The sequence below is a fragment of the Stegostoma tigrinum genome, chromosome 26 (genome assembly GCF_030684315.1).
Source record: "Stegostoma tigrinum isolate sSteTig4 chromosome 26, sSteTig4.hap1, whole genome shotgun sequence".
Taxonomy (NCBI): domain Eukaryota; kingdom Metazoa; phylum Chordata; class Chondrichthyes; order Orectolobiformes; family Stegostomatidae; genus Stegostoma; species Stegostoma tigrinum.
The window spans coordinates 34,632,466-34,656,469 of NC_081379.1; the positions used below are offsets into that span (position 1 = coordinate 34,632,466).

General features: G+C 40.8%; 1 protein-coding gene across 2 annotated transcripts; it reads left to right on the forward strand.

Moving 5' to 3' along the window:
- Window positions 1-968: 968 nt before the first annotated feature.
- Window positions 969-22,478, forward strand: wsb2 (WD repeat and SOCS box containing 2). Of its 2 annotated transcripts, none has more exons than XM_048555656.1 (9): window positions 969-1,265; window positions 7,209-7,383; window positions 12,478-12,710; window positions 13,219-13,350; window positions 16,903-17,003; window positions 18,832-19,004; window positions 19,712-19,825; window positions 20,545-20,652; window positions 21,029-22,478. In XM_048555656.1, exons 1-9 carry the CDS (start codon window positions 1,229-1,231, stop codon window positions 21,186-21,188), a joined length of 1,233 nt encoding a protein of 410 aa, XP_048411613.1. In that variant the 5' UTR covers window positions 969-1,228; the 3' UTR covers window positions 21,189-22,478. The 2 variants fall into 2 exon arrangements, with proteins under 2 accessions (XP_048411613.1, XP_048411614.1); XM_048555657.1 differs by having other exon boundaries at window positions 7,212-7,383.
- Window positions 22,479-24,004: the final 1,526 nt, after the last annotated feature.

Genomic DNA, 24,004 nt, shown 5'->3' on the forward strand with positions numbered 1-24,004 from the left:
AATGTCTGTTTTTTTAATTCCCCAAGGCTGCCCATTATCCATTCTACCCATTCATTTGTTCAACAGTTGACCTGGTTTAATCAGGCCAACCTCTTGCCAGAGATATCTCATTAGATATTCCTACTCTTACCCTGACCTGATGTCCTGCTAGCAACATAGATTTTATTGTTGAGATTCATTTTAGCCTTTCCCCTTACTGTTCTGGCAAATCACCCTTCAAACATCTCAATGCGCCTCATGTTTGAACATCTTGCACAATCAACATTGCCTGCTGCCATCTCACAGACCTTTATAGAAATCAAATCTGTTATATTAATTAACTGATTGAAAATATAATTTGGCAGATAAATATCAATACAGCTAAATGTAAGGTAATCTATTTTGGTGCATTAAAGGTTAGATTAGAATCAATTCAGTGGTGACAAATTTAGAAGAGTACAGATTCAGAGATGTACGTATCCATGTACACAAATCGGGGATAAAGGGTTACCAATGACAATCAAAAAGAGTAAACGAAAAGTGCCCTTTATATTCCAGACCACTGTCTATAAAGGAGACCTGACATTGGAAAGGATATATTACGTTACAAGGAAAACACCATAGATTTACCGCAATGTCACCAGCCCTCCAAGAGTTAGCGTGAAGAGTGATTTTGTGAAGTTCTCTCGAATATAAATTGCTCTGGCTTGAGTCATTTCTCGGATTTTATAAAGAATTGATGGAGCAGTTAGAAGAGAAGTGCTTTTCGACATTCAAGAGAGTTAGGAAACACGTTTAACAATGAGGGTAGGAGTGTAGATCTCTCTCTTCCATGAACAAAATCAGTAGATGCCTGCTTAGTTACTAGTCTTGAAATCGAATCGATAGGGTACAAAGGAATATGGAAGAGCGGGTATTATTTGGTCCTCCTTACCGCAGGGAGCAGCAGTGAGCAGGTCACATGTGCCTGCTCAGCTGGTTACAGGGAGGGTCCCGTGTTGCGTTTAGTTGCTCGTCCTGGGAACAGCTGTTACTTCAATGTTACCTGTGTCTGGAGCTTTCAAACACAGGGAAGAGTAGCTAGTTACCGGTGATAATGAAGCTGATGGGGAGCTTGCATTTTTTACAATAAAAGCCGGAATGAATTGGAGAAAGGGAGTCGATTTAAAGCTGCTTTGAAGCCAAAATACACAGTAGATTGACCATTTGCTAGCTCCATGAGGACCCAGTCGAATATTCTGCTGTATTGATGGACGGAGCTACCGATTGCAGCCCCCAGACTGCAGGTCAGTGAATACTGCAAGGACAGGTCCCTATCCATATAGCTGTTTTACAATGTAACCATGTCCAGGGAGCGCCAACATTTAACCGACGGAGCTTTTTTGGGGATGTGGTCGCTTCATTGGAGTCTCGTGTGAACCGAATGGTTAAATAATTGTATGTGCCACAGGAAAGTTGACGTTTGTTTCCGACCCAAAACGTCAACTTTCCTGCACCTCTGCCTGACCTCCTGTGCTTTCTCCCCCAGCTCCACACTGTGTTACCTCTGACTCCAGTATCTGCAGTTCTTACTGTTTCTGGTTAAATAATTGCTTTAAAATTCAATTTTGTGAGCTAATGATATCAACCAATTCTCAGTCAAAGCTCAGTTGGTGGTATACTCGTGCCTCGAGACACGTTATGGGGTTCAAGTTCTTAGTGTGGAGCTGCAGGAACACAGCAGGTCAGGCAGCATCAGAGGAGCAGAAACAAACTTTTTCTGGTCGTTATCCCATTGTGCACAGCAAGCTTCCACAAAAAGTAAGCTAGCTAATGCATTCCGTATAAACAGCAGTGATTGCATTTCGTTTTCTGTAAAGAGACATCATGTAGATGTGACATGATGGTGAGAAACAAGTCCTCTGAAATAAACTGAAGTTCCAACTATGATACATTCCTGCAGAGGAATGGTGTCTGATCCGAAGCGCTCACTCGCAAACTTGCTTATGAGACTAGAATACTATATAAAGCCATAGATCATGCACTGATCAGCAGTCCCAAAGATTTGATTAAATGTTTCTCTTTTAATGGATGGGGAGGGTTCAAATTATCTTGAACGCATGACTCCTTGTCGATGATAACACTGTGGGGCTGGAGGAATACAGACCAGGCAGCATCAGAGGAGTGCGAAAGTTGACGTTTCGGTTCGGGACCCTTCTTCAGAAAAAGTTCTTACCATCTCGGACTCCTTGTCAATGTAGCTCTGGCTGTGAGTGTGAAATGTTTTTGTTCTGTTGGGTTCACGCTTGCATTTCGCTCTGGTACCGCTGTGTTGCACTGTTCGATATTGGCTGACATGGGAAGAGTATCACACCCCCGTTGGCTAAATAAGAATGCCGGAACTGGGTGTAAGGGCTCCCACTTGGAGACACGCGAGGGAAAGTCTGATAACTAGCTACAATGCTTTCGTTACAGAGTGCTGAGATCCCTCATTGGATTGCTGGTGATGTTTAATTTTGGACTGTGACCACTGGTTTATGCTTCCTCAAATCAGTTAAACAGCTAATAAGGTTCACGAAAATGTCATTTTTAATTTGAAACGAACATTGCAATTAACAAGAACGGAGAGTTTCACTTTCCACTTGAGAATTTTAAAGGGGAGGGGACTCGGGGTCAGAAACAGTGGAACAAGTGACATCACAGGAAAGGCTCTACTTCATTGGTTGGTAAGTAACCGCTAATTTAAATTTTAGATATAAAAACTAAAGACCAATACGTGATATTTTATAATGAATTAAAACTAATTAAATAATTTGGAGATGCAGGGCTATGTGCACAGGTGCTGTGTTGTACCTGCATGAGAGCTGGTGGATCCCATTGTGGTTCAGAGAGACCACATTTTACTTAAGTGTTGGTTGCTCAGGAGCACAGTGACTCATCACGGAGGGAGAGAATTACCTTGATACTGTCATCAAGAGGATGAGACTACAAGTAAGGTTGATATAGGGAGTCCTGAATTTAGCGTTGGAGGAGCCTCAGCTCCTGGCCTTTACCATTAGGTATGAGGTACTTGCTGTCTTTGTGTGGATGAGGAAAAGGACTGTAGGGAGGATGGGCAAACCACTGCATTGTGGTACACAAGGCCATGCAAGCGGTTTGGGGGGCAGGGAAGCAAAAATTGCTTTGGTCCTTCACAATTGATCTATCGGCACCACAAATCCATAGCAGGCATCATCTCCATGGCCCTACGTTAGTCTCGAACATCTGGAGGATACCTACATCTGGCTCCTACGTATTGACTACAGCATCACCTTTGACACCATAATTCCAAACAAACTTTCTCCAAACTCCTAGACCTGGGTCTTGGCACTCCCCGTGAAACTGGATCCATGTCTATGGGGGTCAGCATGTCCACAATCAGTAAGAACAGCTGACAACACCACCTCCAGCGTAATCTGCAGTACTAGTGTCCCGCAAGGCGGTATACTCATCCACCTACTGTACTCCTTATACACTCATGACTGTGTGGCCAAGTTCCTCCTCAGCTCTATTTCCAAGTTTGCTGACAACAGCTGGGATCACAAACAACAAGACAATACAAGAAAGGGACTGAGTGCTTAGTGGCATGGTGTAAAGATGACAATCTCTGCAATAACATCAGCAAAATGGAGAAGGATCTCGGTCCATAACGCCAGCTTTCCTGCTCCACCGATGCTGCTTGGCCTGCTGTGTTCATCCAGCTCTACACCTTTTGTTCGCTCAGATTCTCCAGCATCTGCAGTTCCTCTTAGCTCTGCAGCAAAATGAAGTCACTGATTATTCCATTCAGGAAGCAGAATGGAGCGCATGCCTCTGTCTGCATCATTGATACAGAGATAGAAATAATCATGAATGTCAAGTTCCTGGGATCAATCCCAGGAAATCTGCCCTGGTCTACCAATGTGGACGCAACAGCTAAGAAAGTACGACAATGCTTTTACTTCCTCGGGAGGGCTAGAAAATTCAGCATGTCCATGAGGACTCTATCAACTTCTATTGATTCACCATAGAACCCCCTATCTGGGGGTATCACTGTCTGAAAAGGCAACTCCTGTTTCAACAAGACCACCAGGAACTCCAGAGATCCATGAACAACGCCTAGTCTATCATGCAAACCAGCCTTCCTTCCATTGACCCCATCTATACTTCCTGCTACCTAAGGAAAACAACCAACATCATCCAAGATAATAAAACGTGAGGCTGGATGAACACAGCAGGCCAAGCAGCATCGGTGGAGCACAAAAGCTTTTGTGCTTCTGAGATGCTGCTTGGCCTGCTGTGTTCATGCAGCCTCACATTTTATTATCTTGGAATCTCCAGCATCTGCAGTTCCCATTATCTCTAACATCATCAAAGACCCTGCCCACCCAGCCCCACACTCTTCCATCAGGCAGAAGATATAAAAGTTTCAATACACGTACACACGGATTTAAGAATAGCTTCTTCCCTGCTATTTATCAGACTTTATCAGATAGATCTCTCAAATGTTAGAGATAGTAGGAACTGCAGATGCTGGAGAATCTGAGATACCAAGGTGTAGAGCTGGATGAACACGGCAGGCCAAGCAGCTCCAGAGGAGCAGGAAGGCTGACGTTTCGGGCCGAAACCCTTCTTCAGAAATGGGGGAGGGGAAGGAGTTTCCGAAATAGGGAGAGGGGGAAGGTGGATAGAGGAGAAGATAGGTGGAAAGGAGACTGACAGGTCAAAGAGGTAGGGATGGAGCCAGTAAAGGTGAATGCAGGTGGGGAGATAGGGAGGAGATAGGTCAGTCCAGGCAGGACGTACGGGTTAAGGGGGTGGAATGAGGTTAGTGGTTAGGAGGTGGGAGGAAGGACAAGTTAGGGAGGCGGATACGAGCTGGGCTGGTTTTGGGATGTGGTAGGGGGACGGGAGATTTTGAAGCTTGTGAAGTCTACATCAATACCATTGGGCTGCAGGGTTGGTGCTGTTCCTGCAACCTTCGGGTGGCATCATTGTGGCACCGTAGGAGGCCCAGGGTGGACATGTTGTCTGCGGAATGGGAGGGGGAGTTGAAATGGTTCACGACTGGGTGGTGCAGTTGTTTATTGCGAACCAAGCGTAGATTTTCTGCAAAGCGGTCCCTAAGCCTCTGCTTGGTTTCCCCGATTGTCAAGGAGGCCACAATGGGTACAGCGGATGCAGTATACAACATTAGCAGACGCGCAGGTGAACATTTTGCTTGATGTGGAAAATCTTCTTGGGGCCTGGGATGAGGTGGAGGGGCACGTGTAGCACTTCCTGCGGTTGCAGGGGAAAGTGCTGGGTATGGTGGGGCTGGAGGGGAGTGTGGAGCGGACAAGGGAGGCATGGAGAGAGTGGTCCCTCCAGAAAGCAGATAAGGGTGGGAAGGGAAAAATGTCTCTGGGGTCGGATTGCAGATTGCGGAAGTGTCGGAGGATGATGTGTTGGATCCGGAAGTTGGTTGGGTGGTGCATGAGGACAAGGGGGATTCTGTTTTGGTTTTTATTGCAGGGAGGGTGCGTGAGGGATGAGTTGTGGGAAACATGGTTAAGAACATCCTCGACCACTGAGGGGATGGAAGTTGCCGGCCTTGATGAATGAGGGGATCTGAGATGTGCGGAAGTGGAATGCCTCATCCTGGGACCAGATGCAGCGGAGACGAAGGAATTGGGAATAGATGATGGCTTTTTTTTTTTGCAGGAAGGTGGGTGAGAGATATATTCGAGATAGCTGTGGGAGTCGATGGGCTTGAAATGGATATTGGTTTCTAGGTGGTTGCCAGAGATGGAGACACAGGTGCAGGAAGGAGAGAGAGGTGTTAGCAATGGTCCAGGTGAACTTGAGGTTGGGGTGGAAGGCGTTGAAGTGGTTGAACTGTTCGAGCTCCTCATGAGAGCACGAGGCAGCGCCGATACAGTCGTCAATATAATGGAGGACGAGGTGGGGTTTAGGGCCAGTGTAGGTACGGAAGAGGGATTGTTCCACATGACCTACAAAGACTGGCAGAAGGCAGAGAGTGAGAAGGGGTCTCTTTTCAGGATGCCAGCTGGTGACTAGTGATGTTCTGCACGGGTCAATGTTGGGACCACAACTATTCATGTTTACATTAATGAATTGAACAAAGGAACTGAACACATTGTTTGCGGATGACAAATATATATGGACAGAGAAGTAGTGTTGAGGAAGTGGGGAGGCCAGAGAAGTATGTGGATAGGCTAGGGAAGTTGGCAAAGAAATGGCAGATGGAATGCAAAGTGGTAGAGTTGTGCATCTTTAGAGGAAGGATAGAGGAGTAGACTATTTCTGTACTAGAAAAGACTTCAGATTTCTGAAGCACAACAGGACTTAGTTCTAGATTCTCTCAGTTTACACGCAGGTTCAGTTGGCAATTAGGCAAATGCAGTGTTAACATTCATTTCAAGAGGGCTAGCATACAAGAGCAGGGATGTACTGCTGAGGCTGTAAAAGACTCTGGTCAGACTTCATTTGGAATATTGACAGTTTTTGGGTTCAGTATCTAAGGAAGGGTGTGCTGGTGATGGAGGGAGTCCAGAGGAGGCTTACACGAATTATCCCAGGGTGAAAGGCTTGTCATATGAGGAGTAGTTGAGGGCTCCGAGTCCACTCTAGAAGGATGAGGTGGTGTCTTACAGAAACTTGCAGGATACTGAGAGGCCTGGATAGAGTGATGTGGAGACAAAGTTTTTTTTTGTTAGTGGGAGAGAGCCTCGGATTGAAGGGACCATCCTTTAGAACTGAGATGGAAAGAAATTTCTTCAGCCATAACATAGTGAATCTGGTGGCGTGCATTGCTGCAGAAGGCTATGGAGGGTAAGTCGGTGGATGTATTTAAGATTGAGATGGGTTCCCGATTAGTAAGGGGAGAAGGTGGGAGAATGTGGTTGAGAAACACATCAGCCATGGTGGAACAGACTTGATGGGCCAAATTACCTAATTCTATTCCTATATCTTATGATCGTATGGGGAAATAATGACTGATTATATATTCTAAGCTTTATTTTAAAAGAAATGGGAACAGCTGGTGAAGTTGTAGGGATATGTGGGTTTACATAATGGATTAACCATAAGGTTAACCATACAAATATAACACTTGCGTGAATATTAACGGTGCATGTTGTGCAAGAAAATAGAGTATGGTGCTGGTTATAGAGGACCTGAAATGAGAGGCATTGTTATGTATGTTATCTGCTTAATTTTTTTTTAAACAGCAGCAGAGCCCCTCTTGCTGGCGAAGTTTATACCTAACAGATCACGTGAATTTGATTGGACATCTGGCTGTGAGACTTGGGGTGTGGCATTTTCCCCTGATGGCTCATACTTTGCATGGTCACAGGGACACAATATCGTGAAATTGATTCCCTGGCCGCTTGCAGATCGCAAAACGTAAGATTGCAAATTAGTTGTTGAAAGAATGTTGCTTTGGAAACAAACCATTATTGAAAATGTTTATTCCTAAGCTTTTCTTTCGTCGTGTAATATTTTTTTTCATTCAATTGTTCCATTGAAACCTTCATTCCCTAAGTCATGGGTCCATAGTCCTAGAGTACCATAGCATGCAAGCAGAACCTTCAGTGCAACTCCTCCATGCTGACCATGTTTTCTGACCTGAACTAGTCCAGTTTGCAAGCATTTGGCCCACTACCCACTCTGAACCTTTCCTATTCGTGTACTTATGCATGTCAGGAAATCAGTTACTCAGTGTAGCACACCCAGCTTCTGACCTGCTGTGCCAGTTTGTTACAGTACTAACATGGCCAGTTTGCTTAAATTTTCTGATCTCTCCCAGTAAATTTATGGTGTTGACTTTGAATGCTCTGAAATGTTGTGGAGAATACTACATTTTCTCTCATTCCCTACCAATTGCATGTCTTTCCCCCATCCCAGCCCCACAAAATATTCAGATGGTTGGGGTAGAATATTCAGTGTCTTGTTTCTTAACCCACCCATAGTGGACATGGGAATAAAGACAAACGTAATGGGAGAACTATAATGCAATCCTAATGCTATAGAAAATTTGATGCATTTAATAATCGTGCGATGTCAGTTAGCTTTTTGGGCACAGCTGTGGGTGTCTTGATAACATTCTACTAATGTGCAAAACAAAACTCTGCTTAAATATGAAAGGAGCAGGGCATAAAGCCACCAATAATTAATTGTATAAAATATCTAATGTGTATAATGGGAACATATAATAGAAGTATTGAGTTCTTTCTGGCTGAATGTAGCTGCTGCCACTAGCAATAGATGTTATGACTTTAGGGGATGATTACCCATGGAAATTCCCTTACTTTGTTTTCTTTTGAGGGGCTTTCTGCTCTGATTTTAATTTGTAACGATCCTTTTGAGATTTATTTCTGGTTTAGGTTACCTGTTGGGAACCAGTGTTTTAGATTGCATCAGTCCCTGCTGGTGCTAACCTCCCATTCTGGCACCTTTTTATACTTTGACTACAAGAGAATTGATTTGTAACTATTTCCAGTCCCCAAAGAATGTTTAAATGTTAATTTATTTGGCCACACTCCAGTTCCTTCACCTTTCCTCTTTTAAGCTGGGCCTTATAAACTCTGGGAATAGCATCTCATAACATTTGGGAAAACAACATCAGTTCTGAAGTGTCACTGGCCTCAAAATATTAACTGTTTTCTCCTCCCAGATGATGCCAGACCTGCTGTATTTCTCCAACTTCTGTTTTCAATTCATAGACAAACAGAAAATATTCTCAACAGATGAAGAGAAACAAAAATGTCATGTTGGAGTTAGTCTAAAGCAATTTTTGAAAATAATATTGGTGGGGAAACCTTCAGAAATCCCAATTTTTTTCTCCCCTTTCTTTGTCGCAAAGATATTATTTTTCTATTTCCTTCTAACTGTGGATTCAGAGTGCAGTTCCAGCAACTTACAAGATTTGTGACACCATCCACAACAAAGCAGCCCACATATATAGCACTCTATGCATCACGTTAAACGTTCCTGCCTTCCAAAATTGGACACTCTGGTAGCAATGTGAACCATCTGTTAGATGCCTTGCTGTGATTTGCCATGGTTCTGGCAACAGCAGTCGTCGTGCAACCACAAAAAAGGGGAATGGGCCATGGAAACACTGCCAGCTACAAGCTTCCATCCACTTCATACTGGTCTATAGTGCTGTTCCTTCATTGCCTCTGGGTCAAAATTCTGAAACTGCTTGCTTAAGAAGGGATGGATTTTTGTTGGAAATATTCTGAGGGTTTACTGAGCTGAAACAAGTTGGATTTGTACTCCAAGTTCAAAACAAAGTGGTGATTTTATTGAAATAGAAGATTCTGATATGGCTTGATAGGGTAGAGGGTGAGAGGATGCTACCCATCATTGAGAAATTGAGAACAAGGGGTCTCCCATTTAAGAATATGAAAGGAAATTTGTTGTTTCAGGTGGTCATTTGGTTTTTGGAATTTTCTTGCTCCAAGCACCACGCGTCAAGTCATCGAATATATGCAAGGCTGAGCAAGAAAGATTTTTAATAGGGAAAGCAAGCTTGTAGGAGGCCGGCAAATGGAGATATGGTCACAATCAGATCAATCATATTATTGAATGGGCTAGTCCTTTTCCTAATTCTTAACTCATCATGAACTTCCTGTCTGACAGCACTTTTTTTTGAAAAGTTTATGTGGGCTGTGGGGGTTACTGGCTGCATCAACATTTATTGCCCATCTGTAATTGCCCTGGAGAAGGTGATAGTGAGCTGTCTTCTTGAGCCACTCCAATCTTACTGGTGTAGGGGCACCCAAATGCTGTTGTGAAGGGAATTCCACAATGTTGATGCAGTAACAATGAAGAACAGTGGTATTGTTTCAAACCTGGATGGTGGCTTGGAGGTGGTGATGCTCCTGTGTGCCTGCCCCGACATCACCCACCCACCAAAAAAAGCAGGAGGAAGCTTGGAGGATGTAGTCAAGGATATTTGATGAGTTACCACTACATCCTCCAAATGATGCAAGCATTGACAACAATGCCTTCCAACTCTTTTCTGATGGTCGTAAAGAGACTGATTTAGGGCAATAACTTGCTGGGTTAGATTAGTCCTTTGTTTTTAGTTAACAAGATACATCTGGACAATTTTCCACATGGTTTGGGTAGATCCATCATTTTCGGACTACGTACATACGCGGCAAGAACTACAGCTCAAGAATGTAACCCACCACTTTCTTTAGGGCAATTGGGACAAGCAAATCCTGATTTTGGCCATTGAGTTCACATCCTGAGGTCAAAAATAATTCCATTATTTGAGAGAGAGATAATGGGAACGGCAGATGCTGGAGAATCTGAGATAACAAAGTGTGGAGCTGGATGAACACAGCAGGCCAAGCGGCATCTTAGGAGCACAAAAGCTGACGTTTCGGGCCCCTTTTTAACTTGTCTGTCTCCTCTCCACCTATCTTCTCTATCCATCTACGATCCGCCAACCCCCCCCCCTATTTATTTCAGAACCCTCTTCCCCCTCCCTCTTTTTCTGATGAAGGGTCTAGGCCTGAAACGTCAGCTTTCGTGCTCCTAAGATACTGCTTGGCCTGCTCTGTTCATCCAGGTCCGCACTTTATCTCGAATATTTGAGAGATCCTGGTTAACAAGTCTCTGCAGCTGTTTGACCATTGAGCCTGTCCTCATTTGACCTTGTCTTTATAGGTGCATGTTCCAGCAGAGGAACTCTGGGTAATGTTTTACTTCCCTAGCTTTTAAAGGCTGAATAGGACCCCTTTTAAAGATCAGCAAGGCTGCCTATGTGGAAACTAAATGAGTATTTTGTGTCAGTGTTTATTGTGGAGAATGATATGGGAGGTAGGGAACTTGGGGAAATTAAATAGTAAAATCTTGAAATGTCTGTATTACATACGAGGTGGTGCTGGATAGCTTAGAATGCATAAGGGTGGATTAATCCCTGGCACCTGAGCAGGTGTACACTAGAACTGTGGGAAGCTAGGGAACTGATTGCTGGACCCCTTGCTGAGATGTTTTGCACCACGCCTGTGGCTAAAATGCCACTACTTAAGGAAGGTGGTAAGGAAAAACCAGGGAACTATAGGCCGGTGAGGCCGACGTCAGTGGCAGGCAAGTTGTTGGAGGGGATCCCGATGGACAGGATTTACAATTACTTAGAATGGCAAGGACTGATTATGGTAGCTAACGTAGCTTTGTGTGTGGGAAATCATGTTTCACGGACTTTTGTTGAGTCCTCTTTTGAAGAACTAAGAGGATTGAAGAGGGGAAAGTGGTGGACAAAATCTATTTGGACTTCAGAAGGCGCTTGACCAGGTTCCTCATGGTAGACTGGCTAGCGAGGTTAGATCACAAGGAATACAGGGAGAGCTAGTCTTCGGACACAGAACTGGCTCAAAAGTAGAAGATGACAGAGGATGGTGGTGGAGGATTGCTTTTCATATTGGAGGCCTGTGACCAGCGGTGTGCCACAAGGATCAGTGCTGGGTTCACTGCTTTTTGTCACCTTTTATATAAATGATTTTGGATGTGAACATCAGTACGGTTGGTAAGTTTGCAGATGACACCAGAATTGGCAGTGTACTGGATAACGAAGAAGGTTACCTCCAGAGTACAACAAGATGTTGATCAGTTGGACCAACAGGCCAAGGAGTGGCAGGTGGCATTTAATTTAGAGAAATGTGAAGTGTTGCATTTTGGAAGAGCAAACCAGGGCAGGACTTATACACCTTTGTGTGCCACAAAAAGACCTTTGAGGTGTGGGTTCAGAGTAACTCGAAAGTGGAGTCACAGGTCGACAGGGTAGTGAAGAAGGCATTTGGTATACTTGGCTTTATTGGTCAGTGCAGTAAGTATAGGAAGTCATGTACAGGATATTGGTTAGGCCAATTCAATTCTGGTGTTTCTGTTAAAGATGTTGTGAAACTTGGAAGGGTTCAGAAAAGATTTACAAGGATGTTGTCAGGATTTGAGTTTTAGGGAGAGGCTAAATAGGTTGAGTCCATTTTCCCTGGAGTATCAGAACCTGAGGGGTGACTTTTATAGAGATTTATGAAATCATGAGGGGCATGGATAGGATAAGTAGACAAGTCTCTTCCCTGGGGTGGGGGAGTCCAAAACAAGAGGGCATTGGTTTAAGGGGAAAGGTATAAAAGGGATCTAAGGGACAAACTTTTTTTCATGCAATGGGTGGTATGCGTATGCCAGAGGAGGTGGAGCCTGGTACAATTACAACATTTAAAAGGCATCTGGATGGGTATATGAATAGGTAGGGTTTAGAAGGATATGAGCCAAATGTTGACAAATGGAACTAGATTAGTTTAAGATATCTGGTCACTGGATGAGTTTGACCAAAGGGTCTGTTTCCATGCAGTACAGCTCTATGATATCAGTTTTCAGCTCATTACAATGCTGTAGAGGCACACCAAATTTCTTCTTTAGCCTAATATAGTTTTCATATCTTTAATTAGTTCTTGTGTTTTGTCCTTTTCTCTCTTTCTCCAGAAATTGTAAAAGCGCACACAATTTTAAAGTGGATGAGAGTTCAGATGACCGGTGCAGAGAGATGCTAATTGATTGTGGTCAGACAGTGTGGGGATTATCATTTGGTGCATCTCCATCAAACAATGGAAAGCAGTCATCTGAGAACCAACGCAAATCCAAACTTCAGTTCCCTGATGCAGTCCTTGCCACAGGTCTCTCAAATGGTGAAATCAAGTTGTGGAAAGTGCCTACTGGTAAGATATCTAGAGACCTCTCAGCTCTTCTGCTCTCTTGGCTCTAATCTGGACTGAAAGAATGTAATTTCACTTGGAAAAACTGTGGCCTTTACTGTTTTGATTGCAAGTTGCTTAATTTTAACCACGCCAATCCTTGAGAGATTAACTCTTGTTATGGTTATAAGTTTCAAGATGCAATGTTTCTACTTTTAGCAGTTCGCCATTCTGTGTCTGAACTATGTCACTGAGTGTTGGTAGTGAATATGATCCTAGGGTTAGGTTTGGCTGTGATTTGCTCTATCCCTTCAATTTTTTTTTAAGTGTTCTAGTGTTTTCCAAACAAGTAAAGAAAATTTCTGTTTTAAATTTTCATCTAGCAGTGTTTAGAACAAGAATGCTGACCTGTAGCAGATTGGGAACTTGATATTCTTGGACGCATTTTCCAGAGATTACGCAGATGAATGTTTCATGTGCCAGTACTCTACTGACTGCATGTAGTTTTGAACTTACCATTTTTCTGTTGCAGCTCATCTTCTCCACTATTTAAAAGGGCATCAGTCTGTCGTGAGATCATTTGCTTTTATCACCAATGAAAACTTCATGTTGGTTTCTGCATCACGAGACAGAACTCTGCGTGTATGGGACCTAAAACAGAATGGTGCGTAGGAGAAAATGATTCCATCTTTCTCATTTACTTTGAAGAAAGGCTACTGAATATTTGAGAGCATGTACTACCTCCAACAGGAATATGTGACAAGAAGTGGTCTTCTCTGTATAAAGCTGTGTATGTGTGTAACCGTTAAACTTCAAAAGATTTGGAAGGCACTGATTTCAGGTAGAACAGTAATTTGAGAATGGATTAACAGCATTTTGAACTCTGCCCACTAGCTTGCTAAAATGATGTTGGTGTGAAAGACCACCCCCCCCCCCCCCCCCCCCCGTATTTAACTCAATGACATTGTGCTGGAACGGTTGGTGCTTAATGAAATTGAGATGAAAATGCCAGATGAGCATTCCCCAGTTCTTGTTGCCTTCACCTGCTCAGTGAAATATGAGCTATTCAAAAGTTTTCTTAAAATTATGGAATGAAGCAGTGAAAGACGAGAGAATATCTGGCCCTTTCTCTGCCAGTATCTGCTCTTTTGGCTAATTTGGACAAATTTTTCATACTGCTACTCTTTCCCAATAGCCCTACAACTGTGTATCTTCCAAATAATTAACCAACTCCTTTTTTTTTTTGCAAAGTTAGTCCTGAGGGTAATGGAAGTAGACTTTTTGAGGTTCAAAGACTGTGTGTAATTATTCTCATCTTGCTCCTTTTTGTATTTTTTTTTCCCATTGCCTTAAATTTACGTTCTCTAGTTCGTGACCTTTTTGGCACTTGAAATAGTTTATTTATTTGTTTGTTCAAAATCATGAATGGTTTGAACAACTGTCAAATCTCCTCTCCAAAATAGAACAAACCCACTCTCCCTCAACATAACTAAATGAAATCCATCATTTGTGGTATCATTCTAGTAAATGCATTCTGTTCTTCAGGGTGCTAACTTGTCCTTGAGGTGTGATGTTCTAAATTGAGCAAAGTACTCCAGCTCCGTTCTAACCAACATTTTTATAAAAGGTCCAGCAAAACTGCTATGCTTTTTGCATTCCATGCCTCTAGTGATCAAGTCAAAGATCCTGAAAGACTTTTAAACTATTCTCTCAACTTGTCCTGCCACAGATTTCTGTCCTGTATCCCTTTCATTATACCATTTAGTTCATTTTTGTCTCTTCTCATTCTTCTGACCAAAAGATGCCAGCTCCAAATTCTCTACATTTAAATCTGATCTATCACTTCACCAGTCTACCAATGTCCTCTTGAAGTCTTTTATACCATCTATTTTCTCCACAATTTGTGGGTATTGCCAGGATAATGAGCATTTTTTCATGGTCTGGTTAGGAAGGAAATTCATTAAAGGCGATTAGGAAGAGGTTACTAGATTGCTACCTGGAATGAACATAATTGTTATGGAGATGGGTTGGACAGGCTGTGCATATTTTCAATGGCATTTAGGAGAGTGACAGCTGACTTGATTTGAATTGTGTAAGATTCTGAATGGATTGACAAGGTCAATGTCAGTAGGATGTTTCTCCTCTTGCACCAGTTCAGAGTGAGGGCGCGCTGCTTTTAAAAGTAGGGCTGCTGTTTCAGGACAGATATGGTGTTTTTCTTTTCCTGAGTTGTGCAGCTTTGGGATTCTGCCTTAGGATGTAGTGGATGTTGAATATTTTAACACTAAGGATAGATTTTGGTTAGGCAGGTGACCTCAGGGTTACTGGGAGTTGGAGTTGTGAAATTCGAAACAGACACAGATCAGCCAGATCTTACTGAATGGCAGAGCAGGCTTGAGGAATCTGATAATCTACTTCAGATGTTCTGTACATTTGATTGGGCTTTGGTCCATGGGTGGCGGAGGAAATAAATGTTTGAGATGTTGAATAAGGCGCCAATCAATAGTTCACTTTATTTTTTTTGTTCTGGAATTGAGTTATTTGAGTTGTACTCATCCACTCACCCAACTGGAGAGTGTTCAGTTGCAGTCCTGATTTGTGGCTTGTAGATGACAAACTTGTTTTAGCAGTCATGAGGTGAATCACTTGCTACAAAATACACTCTTTTCCTGCTCTTGTAGTTGCAGTATTCATGGGGTTGGTTTGTTTCTGATCACTGGTAACTCCATGATGTTGCTTGGAATTTAGTAATGGTAATACCAGTGAATGTTCAAGGAAGATGCTTAGATTCTGTTGTTGAAATGATCACCTGGTACTTGCATGGCATGAATTGTACTTGTCACTTATCAACCCAAGTCGAAATGTTATCCAGGTGTCACGAGCAAGCGTGGACCACTTCAGCATCTGAAGAGTTGTGAATGGTTCTGACCACCATGCAGTCGTCAGTGAACATCCCTACTTCTGATGGAAGGAAGGTTACTGAATTATATGAAAACCGTTATGTTCCTCGGGCAGGGTCCTAGACTTCAACAGCGATTTCCTAGGACAGATTTCCAGCAACAACAACCACCTTCCTTTTGTATAGGTGTGACTGTAGCCACTGGAGATTTTCCTAACTTCTAGTGCCTTCGAGGTTTAGAGTTCCTTTAATGCTGCCATTGGTCAAGCAGCCCTCGATGCCAAGGGCAGTTACTTTAACTTCATCAAAAGTAATTTTTTTTTGTGCTGCTTTTTCTTTTAGACCAAAGTAGTAATGAGGTGTGACATTAGTGCTGCCTCAGCAGGATAGGTGACAATCCTTTCATTAGTAAAATGAATCAATATGATGGACGTCTGACAGCTGAGGGTTGGGCTTCACTGTCATTAAGGTTGGATATGTTTTTGGAGATCCTGCTGCCACCTTTTCAGCTGTTACTCCAATTTCAATTCTCTTACTTTTTTTTGTTAGTTGCCTTTATTTTAGAAAGAAATTTGGGATGTACTTTTTGTCCAACTTTTCATACCTCTGTTTGTTTGTCGCCCAATATATTGATTGTTCAATATCATAAGTAAATGAATATCTATAAATACAGTAGACTGATTATGGTTAGACAGTAGCAAAGAGCTTCAGGGTTGGGGGTGGAAGGTGGGTGTGGATGCCAAAGGTGGGGGCGGGGCAGACATTCAGTCATTCTTACCTATCCATCAGCAATTTGGATTATAAGTAACTTGAGCAGCAGGCATTATATAGCAGAGGAAATCAAATCAAATGGTACATAAAGCAAATTTAAAAGTGCAATTGTTCAGTCAGCATTAATGTGTACTTGCAAAATAATAGTGGGACAATAGGATTTTGTCATAAATTTAGCATTTTATTGGATGCTAATATTTAGTCAACCAATTTAGTCTTGTCATCTTTTGATCAGTATTTGGAAACAGTGCTTCAATGTTCACGAACTTAATGAATAACGTTGACTAAATGTTTGAATCAAGTTTGATAATTGATGCAATGTGATGATTAAGAAGCTAAAAAATGTACTTGTTGAACAGATGATATCACATTTCAGTTCACTGGAATTCCTGATAATCTGTCACTGGAAATAATTCTCATAGTTGGGATACTATGCTGCTACTTTTGAATGTGTCTTATTGTAACAGTGAATTAAGCAACCTTTCTTCAGCTGAGGATTGTTTCACTTTGCATTGCTACTTTCTACTCTCCACCCTCCTCCTCCAGGTAAACTACTGCATATATTAAATGGTCATGACCAGTGGGTTTATTGTTGTGCTGTCTCCCCTGATTCGACGATGCTTTGTTCTGTAGGAGGGGGAAGGACGGTAAGTTTCTATCTGTAAAGGTCAATGAGTTGAGCTTTTTGCATAAGAAACATTTTCTTTTTACACGCATGCTTGTAGTTTTTCCTTAAACTACGACACTTAAATGCTACTTAACTTTATACTTAAAGCCATTTTTATAAAGTGTCCCTTATTAGAATTCATTAGTAATTATAAAAGAATTGCAGGCTGTTCTTTTGAATATTGGAAAGGAATTCTGGAAGTAAACTCCCTCACTATCTCTAATGTTCACAATTTCCTCCTGCACACCCAATTTCAGGTTATGAATAAACGCTACCAGCGTTTGAGATGTTTGCAAAATTCACACCCTTGTGAACAAAGTAGATTGCTTAACTTTGTGTAGCTGTAACTGGGAAATGAAGGTTGCCTATGACTGTGTATAAGAAAAATGAACCTGTCATTTCATGACTGCTCAATCAGAAACTATGCATATTTTATTGCTGCACCTATTTGATGTTCTACATTCATTTTCAACCTTGTTCTGGCATAATGTTCAGTCGAGTCTGTTAACCTAATTCTGTGGCGATGTTGGAAGTTAATGTAGTGAATCTAATTCATTTAGATTTTACTTTTCCATCTCTTTATTTCTTTCCGTCTCTTACCCTTTCCTTTCTTTCCAGGATCTCTTTATCTTGACATTACTGAAATAGCTGAGCTATCTGCAGCTGTGTTGAAGGCCGTCAGCAAGAATTGTGAAATAATAGTGTATTTTGTGACCTAGCTACCTGTGTGCCCTCAATAATATGGTGTGGCAATCTTCCAGGAGTTCAGTACAAACTCCTTGTAGATTTGGCACATAAGCCAGTATATTTTGTTAATACCTTGCTTTTGATTTCATTCTAGAATGGCAGTTGATCTTTGTGATTCAGTTTACGTTACTGGAGCAGTGTGGGGATAGCTTTCTGAATCAAGTTTTAGACTGATACAAATCTGTGCTCTTCTGTATCCATTTTTTTTTTTTAAAAAAGCTATTTGTAAACTCGTATGTTTCATCAAGCTTTTTTTAGAATAAGTCACTTGTGGGCTGGGCCCACATTCATTGCCCACTCCTAATTGCCCTTGAAAGGATCTTCTTTGGAACTGCTGCAGTCCATTTGTTATAGGTACATAAAACACCTTTTTAGGGAGGGAGTTCCAATTTTGACTCTGACACTGAGGAATGGTGACATATTTCCAAGTCTGGGTGTGAATGGCTTGGGAGGGGAACTTGCAGGTGGTAACATTCCTATGTATCTGCTGCATTTGTACTTCTGCATGGTAGTAGTCATGAGTTTGGACGGTGTTGGCAAAATTACCTATCTTGTTTTGTTATTTGTCTGTCAAGCATGATGGATTGCTTTTTGTAATGTCAAAGACATTAACTACTACAGTTTAGGTTATATAAATTATGGCCTCACTTTTATAGGAATTAGAAAAGTGTAGCAACTGTATTGAAATTGACATGTAACTTTTATTTTGCCTTGGCTCAAATAGTTTTGGCATAAAATCCTTCTGCAGATGTACTGCCTTATGTGGATGAGTGAAAGCATTGAATTTGCCTTGTAACAGCAGAAGGCTGTTCTCAGATACCTGAATTTTTATAGATGTATAAACACTTATGGTAAGAGTTGTAGACCCATGAGACCTTGCAGAGGCACTTGCTATGTTAATGGATTGGGAACTGTATCTTAATTATTGAGAAATCCTAATTATATTTTCGGCCTCATCTTTAAATACGGCTTGCTAGCTAATTCCATATAAATTCTGATTTCATTTTGATGCTTTTATAAGTTTCTTAATGTCATAATGTTTAATTGCATTGTGATCACAGGTACTACTGTGGAGTACAGTAACATATAAAGTGATTCGGAAACTAGAAGGACATGGAGCTGATGTTGTATCATGTGAATATTCCCCCAATGGAGCATTACTAGCTACTGCATCTTATGACACCTATGTAATTGTGTGGGACCCATACACTGGAGAAAGCCTGATGAAGCTGAGGTAAAGAAGCATTTGTTTGAAATTAATTAGCTACACTTGGAAAACATTTTCCATGCAAAAACAATGTTGTGTGAACATTAAATCCTTATCCTAAGTCTTTGTATACTTTATACAATAGGCGGGATTGATCTCAGCCTCCTATTTGGCTAGAAATTTGAAGTTTAAACAAACAAAACACTGGATATACTCCAGCCTGGCAATACCTGTGGAGGAAAAAGGATAGGACCAGATTTAACATCCACAGTAGCATGGCTGTTCACTGTCTGGAAAGTCAGTGACAACCCAACTGTGGCCATTTCAAGTAATCTTTCAGTAACTTAAATTGCTATCAGGCACCCAACATTCCTCCAAGTTTCCAGAGCATTTAGACTAGATTTCCCAGCTCCACGTGGCCAATGTTTCTCGGCTGGCTCACTAGTACTGGCAGTACCAAATAGTGTGATTTATCCTGGGCACTAAATCTACTTATTCCAGTTCTTCAAGATGTTGTGCCAGTACAAATGATTTCATGCTCATCTCTGGAATCTCTCTGGTACAATAAATTTCAGCAGATTTCCTCCTTACAAGTTGGGAGGGGGAAAAATGCATTTTATAGATTTGGAAAGGTGCAAAATCTATTTTTAAAAACCTATTACTGATAATCCAGATTTAAAATTTGATTTTTAAACCAGAACAACCTCTGTTAATGTAAAGCTTTGGTACTGCAGGCATTGTTCCCCACCGGCTTCTCTGGATGTTGATGAAGACTTTCGTACTGGATTTGTAAGAGCAGTCTCCTTTTCCCAGGAGGAACTAAATGTTACCTCAGTAGCAGATGATGGGTGAGATCGATATGTCCCAAACTACTGTACACTGATTTAATGTGTGTGTGTGTGTGTGTGTGAGAGAGTCGTTGTTGTCACTGCATGCTCAGCTTCTCAGACTTATGCAGGCCCTCCAGGATATGCTTGGATTGCTGTACATCTTAGAGGGAATATTGCAGTTTATTTAACAAGGAGCTCCCATGAAGCAACTTGAGTACGAAGTCTTTTACATCTTGATTACTCATGGAATCGTAGACTGGGTACAATATAGCAGGAGACCATATGGCATTTGGTCTCAACCCCAGTTCTGCAGATGGCAACTTGACTAGTCCAACACCACCTTCGTAGCATGGCTACATATCTCACTTCAGGCAATCGTCCAATAACCATTCAAATTCTAATTGAAATTTGCCTTTTCACTTTCTAAAACAGTTCATTTCAGATTTTAACCACTGAGTTGTGTTTTTTTTCCCTGAGTAAAACAACTTTTCTTCAAATCATTAGTTGCATTGTCATTCAACTTTAAAATAAGCTAGTGAAGTTAATGTTTAATATTGTACATAAATAGAATTTGAAATATTCTGTATTAACTTTGTTAAACTTACAGGCTTGGCTTGTCAGTTTGCTATTTAATTTGTTCAGGTTTGCAATGCCAATTTAGACATCAGCCAGTCAGTCTTTGTACATTTTATATCAAACAAGTACAATTTGTAACTTAAAAATTTTATTACATCTAGATTGCTGAGAATTTGGTGTTTGGATTTACAAAGGCCAATATATGTTGCTCCCCTGGCTAATGGGCTCTGTTGTACATTCTCTCCACATGGTAGAGTGTTGGCCACAGGGTAAGGATGCTTTCAAGTCCGGTATTGAGCTACAAGTTTAATTGTTGTTCTGCTTGATTTTAGCATACATGCTTAAACAGTAAGTTGAGTCATTATGTAACCAGAATGGTGTAGGGGATTCCCAATGATGAGTTACAAATCTTTGCTGTCCTTTTGTGAAGTACAGTTTTGAGACTGTACAAATTTCACACTTGTTTTTGTGGGATCGTAATTATGCTGGCTGGAACCATTTCCCATGAGAATGATCTGTTTTGGCACTGAATAATTCAGAAAAATGACTTGCTGAACATTCTCTCCAAGGTTGAGCATGATACGTATGTGTACAAACTAGTTTATAACTTAGTCTTTTCTCCATCCCATCCCAATGTTGTTCCAGGACAAGAGATGGTCATGTTACATTCTGGACCGTACCGAGGGTGCTGCCAACTCTGCAAAACATTTGCCGCAATGCTGTGCGCCATGTAATGACAACCCACCAAGTTATGCTGTTGCCAGTTCCAAAGAAGATAAAACAATTCTTGATTTATAAGTTCTAGTTCACACTTTGGAGGTAAAGTGACAGGATGGGAGGGAACCCTTATCTCAACGGTAGCAGATAATGAATAATATTTTTTTACCAGGATTTATTTGAATGAATACTATTTATTTTGATTTTAAAAATGTATATCTAGGTTCCAGTACAAATTATCACTAGAGCCTTTCTGATTATAAAAGTTGCTTAGCATTACATCCAATTTAAAACAAAAAGTACTTCCCCCACCTCACTCAATCTTTTGCATATCATTGGCATATTCCACATTGTGAAGAGTCATGTGACTGATTTAAAGTACAATATTTATTCTGAATGTGGAAATCCACTAGATCAGGCCAAAGGTTTAAAATGTTATTTAATTATGAAACTTCTAATTATTTACAGAAGCAAATCCCTCCAGTATAGTAACATTTTTAAAAAATCCTCCAGTTTAGTTTGTAAGTTTGCACAAAGAAGATTTCTAGCCAGTTAATCATTTATTGATCTATCCAGATAGACAATGCATGATTTCATAATTGCTCCTTTAATTTTTTTTATCTTCACTGATTTATGGATTTACTGATTCAAATTTAACTTGGTGTTGGGGGGTGGGGGGGGCGGTTGCATGGATGGAAGTGTCTTAAATTTGCCTTTTTGAGGTTTGTACCTTATGACTAACTAGAATATTCCAGATTCATCTTTTAATTATTTTTGGAATCTTATTGTTGCTGGATGTACCCATTTTTCACTTTTAAAATATTTCTTATTTAGTCACTGTTCCATCCTTGTCATTTTATCACCTTTATGCTAGAATTGAATATTTACAGCCCAGATGTAGATCTTTGTGACCCAAATGTAACTTCTGGTCTAGCCTGCCTTCTAACGGTATTTTTATAAGCTTTCTGCATGCACTTGCTTTAATTCCTGCTGGTGTAGAACTATAAATGACAAACTTTCATATCAAAAAAATGCAGGAAAGAAACAAAGGTTGACCAAATACACATGACAAAGAAAATTGGCAAAAGGTGCAAGTTTAATTCTGGAAAATCCATATCCAAGCAATTGTGCTAAATTGATGGGTCATGGAGGAATTTTTGTCTCAATGGGTTTTGAAAGTCGGTTATGATCAGTTGTAGATTTTCCATGGAATGCAATTTTTTTAAAACATGGGTTTGTCACATGTTTTTGATTAATCACTTGCAACTATTTAACTGCACACAATTAGTCTTGTCACTGCACTAAAATTTTTGTACTTCCAAACTGATTTAACGAGTGCAACTGGAAAAGGCTTGATATGGAACATTTATTTGTACAAACCTGTTGTTTATTTTCTCTGTATTTAAAGAATAGAATACTTTCAGTATTTATTTTTCTTCTGATTTTTAGAAATAAAATTAACTTAAGTTGTTTATAATACATGTCTGCATCTGTCACATTCTTTTGTTGGGAGTGTAGATAAGGTAAAAGTGTGGAATCTTTGTTCAACCCATTCTTTTCCTCTACCGGTTACCAAAAAAAATCACTTAGTCTGACTAACGTTTTCACTATTTTAATCATACTCTGTCTGGAACAGAATTCCAAAGATTAACAGCCCTCTGAAGAAATTCTTTTGCATCTCAGCCTAAATGAGACGACCTCTTAGTTTAAAATTGTACCTTCACTTCTACAATTTTCCCCACAAAAGGAAACATCCACAAGACTTATCTCATTAAGTCTCCTCGATCATCCTTTCTTTGTAGGATCACTGCCTGCTCTTAATACCATAGAGTGTAAGATTTAACCCACCCAACCTTTTCATGAAATGACGGGATTGCCTTGAGGAACTGGTCCAGTGAACCACCACTGTCCTTCCACTGCAAGTGGAATTTGTACAAATATTCCAGGTAAGAATGTGTCAATAGCCTGTACAGTTGTAACAGTATTTTCTTTCTTTTGGCCTTTACTGCAATGGGGCTGGAGTATAAATGTTTCACTTCTTAAGTGGCTAAGAGGACACTCCAGAGAGAACTAATTTTTAGATTTGAACAGTATGGTAGTACAAGTTTTTGTCCTAATAAAATTTCTTCCTTTTAAAACCATCTGCGGTTTTGCAATAGTTGAAAATGCCTGTATGTTGGACTGTTGTGGAAATAACTTTATTCCCCCACCCTCTCATCTTCCTCCATTGTAATGCTGTAACATGCCATGATCTTTTCGGAGGTTAAAGCTGCTATATATGTGTAAATTCATACTGCCATAGCAAATGAGATGAACTGTAACAGCCTTTAAAGCTGTTTAGCTTTTTATCAAGGCAAGGCAAGAACCTGTTCTATATCCCATAAGATGTGTAACAACATTACAACTGAACAGATTTGAAATTCAAGATTTGGGTATTTTAAAACTGATATTTAATGTCAGTTACGGCCTTCAGTAGGCTAAATCCTCTAACACTCCACTGTCCACTAGGTGGCACTTGATTAATATGCAAAACCCAGTGTGAAAATAGAATCATTGCCTGTTTTCCAGAACTACTTTAAGACAAATGTTGAAAAACAAGTGAAAAAGTAAAAACGAAATAGAGACCCGGGGGGGCGGGCGGGCGGAGGACGACGACGAGAGGGGAGGAGATACTGAACTGAACACCAAAATCTTGGTTTGGGAAGTCAATTTAATTGTAGGTCAGTTCTCAAACTAATATTTGCTGGAAATGACTGGCTTACAAGTCAGTACTGTGTTCTGTACGAACAAATGAACATGCATGCAAGGTCAGTTTCTGCATTAGCTGCATCCATCTTGCTTTATAAGTTTTTGTGCTGTTTTAAAATTCCATTGAATAACTTAGGACAAGACACAAGGCAAAAC

Bases quoted from the DNA above. Each gene is read 5' to 3' on its own strand.
- wsb2 (XM_048555656.1), top strand. From the start codon at position 1,229: ATGGACGGAGCTACCGATTGCAGCCCCCAGACTGCAG. The intron at 12,711-13,218 runs GTAAGATATCTA...TTTCTGTTGCAG, and splicing joins GTTGTGGAAAGTGCCTACTG to CTCATCTTCTCCACTATTTA. The intron at 20,653-21,028 runs GTAAGGATGCTT...ATGTTGTTCCAG, and splicing joins GGTAGAGTGTTGGCCACAGG to GACAAGAGATGGTCATGTTA.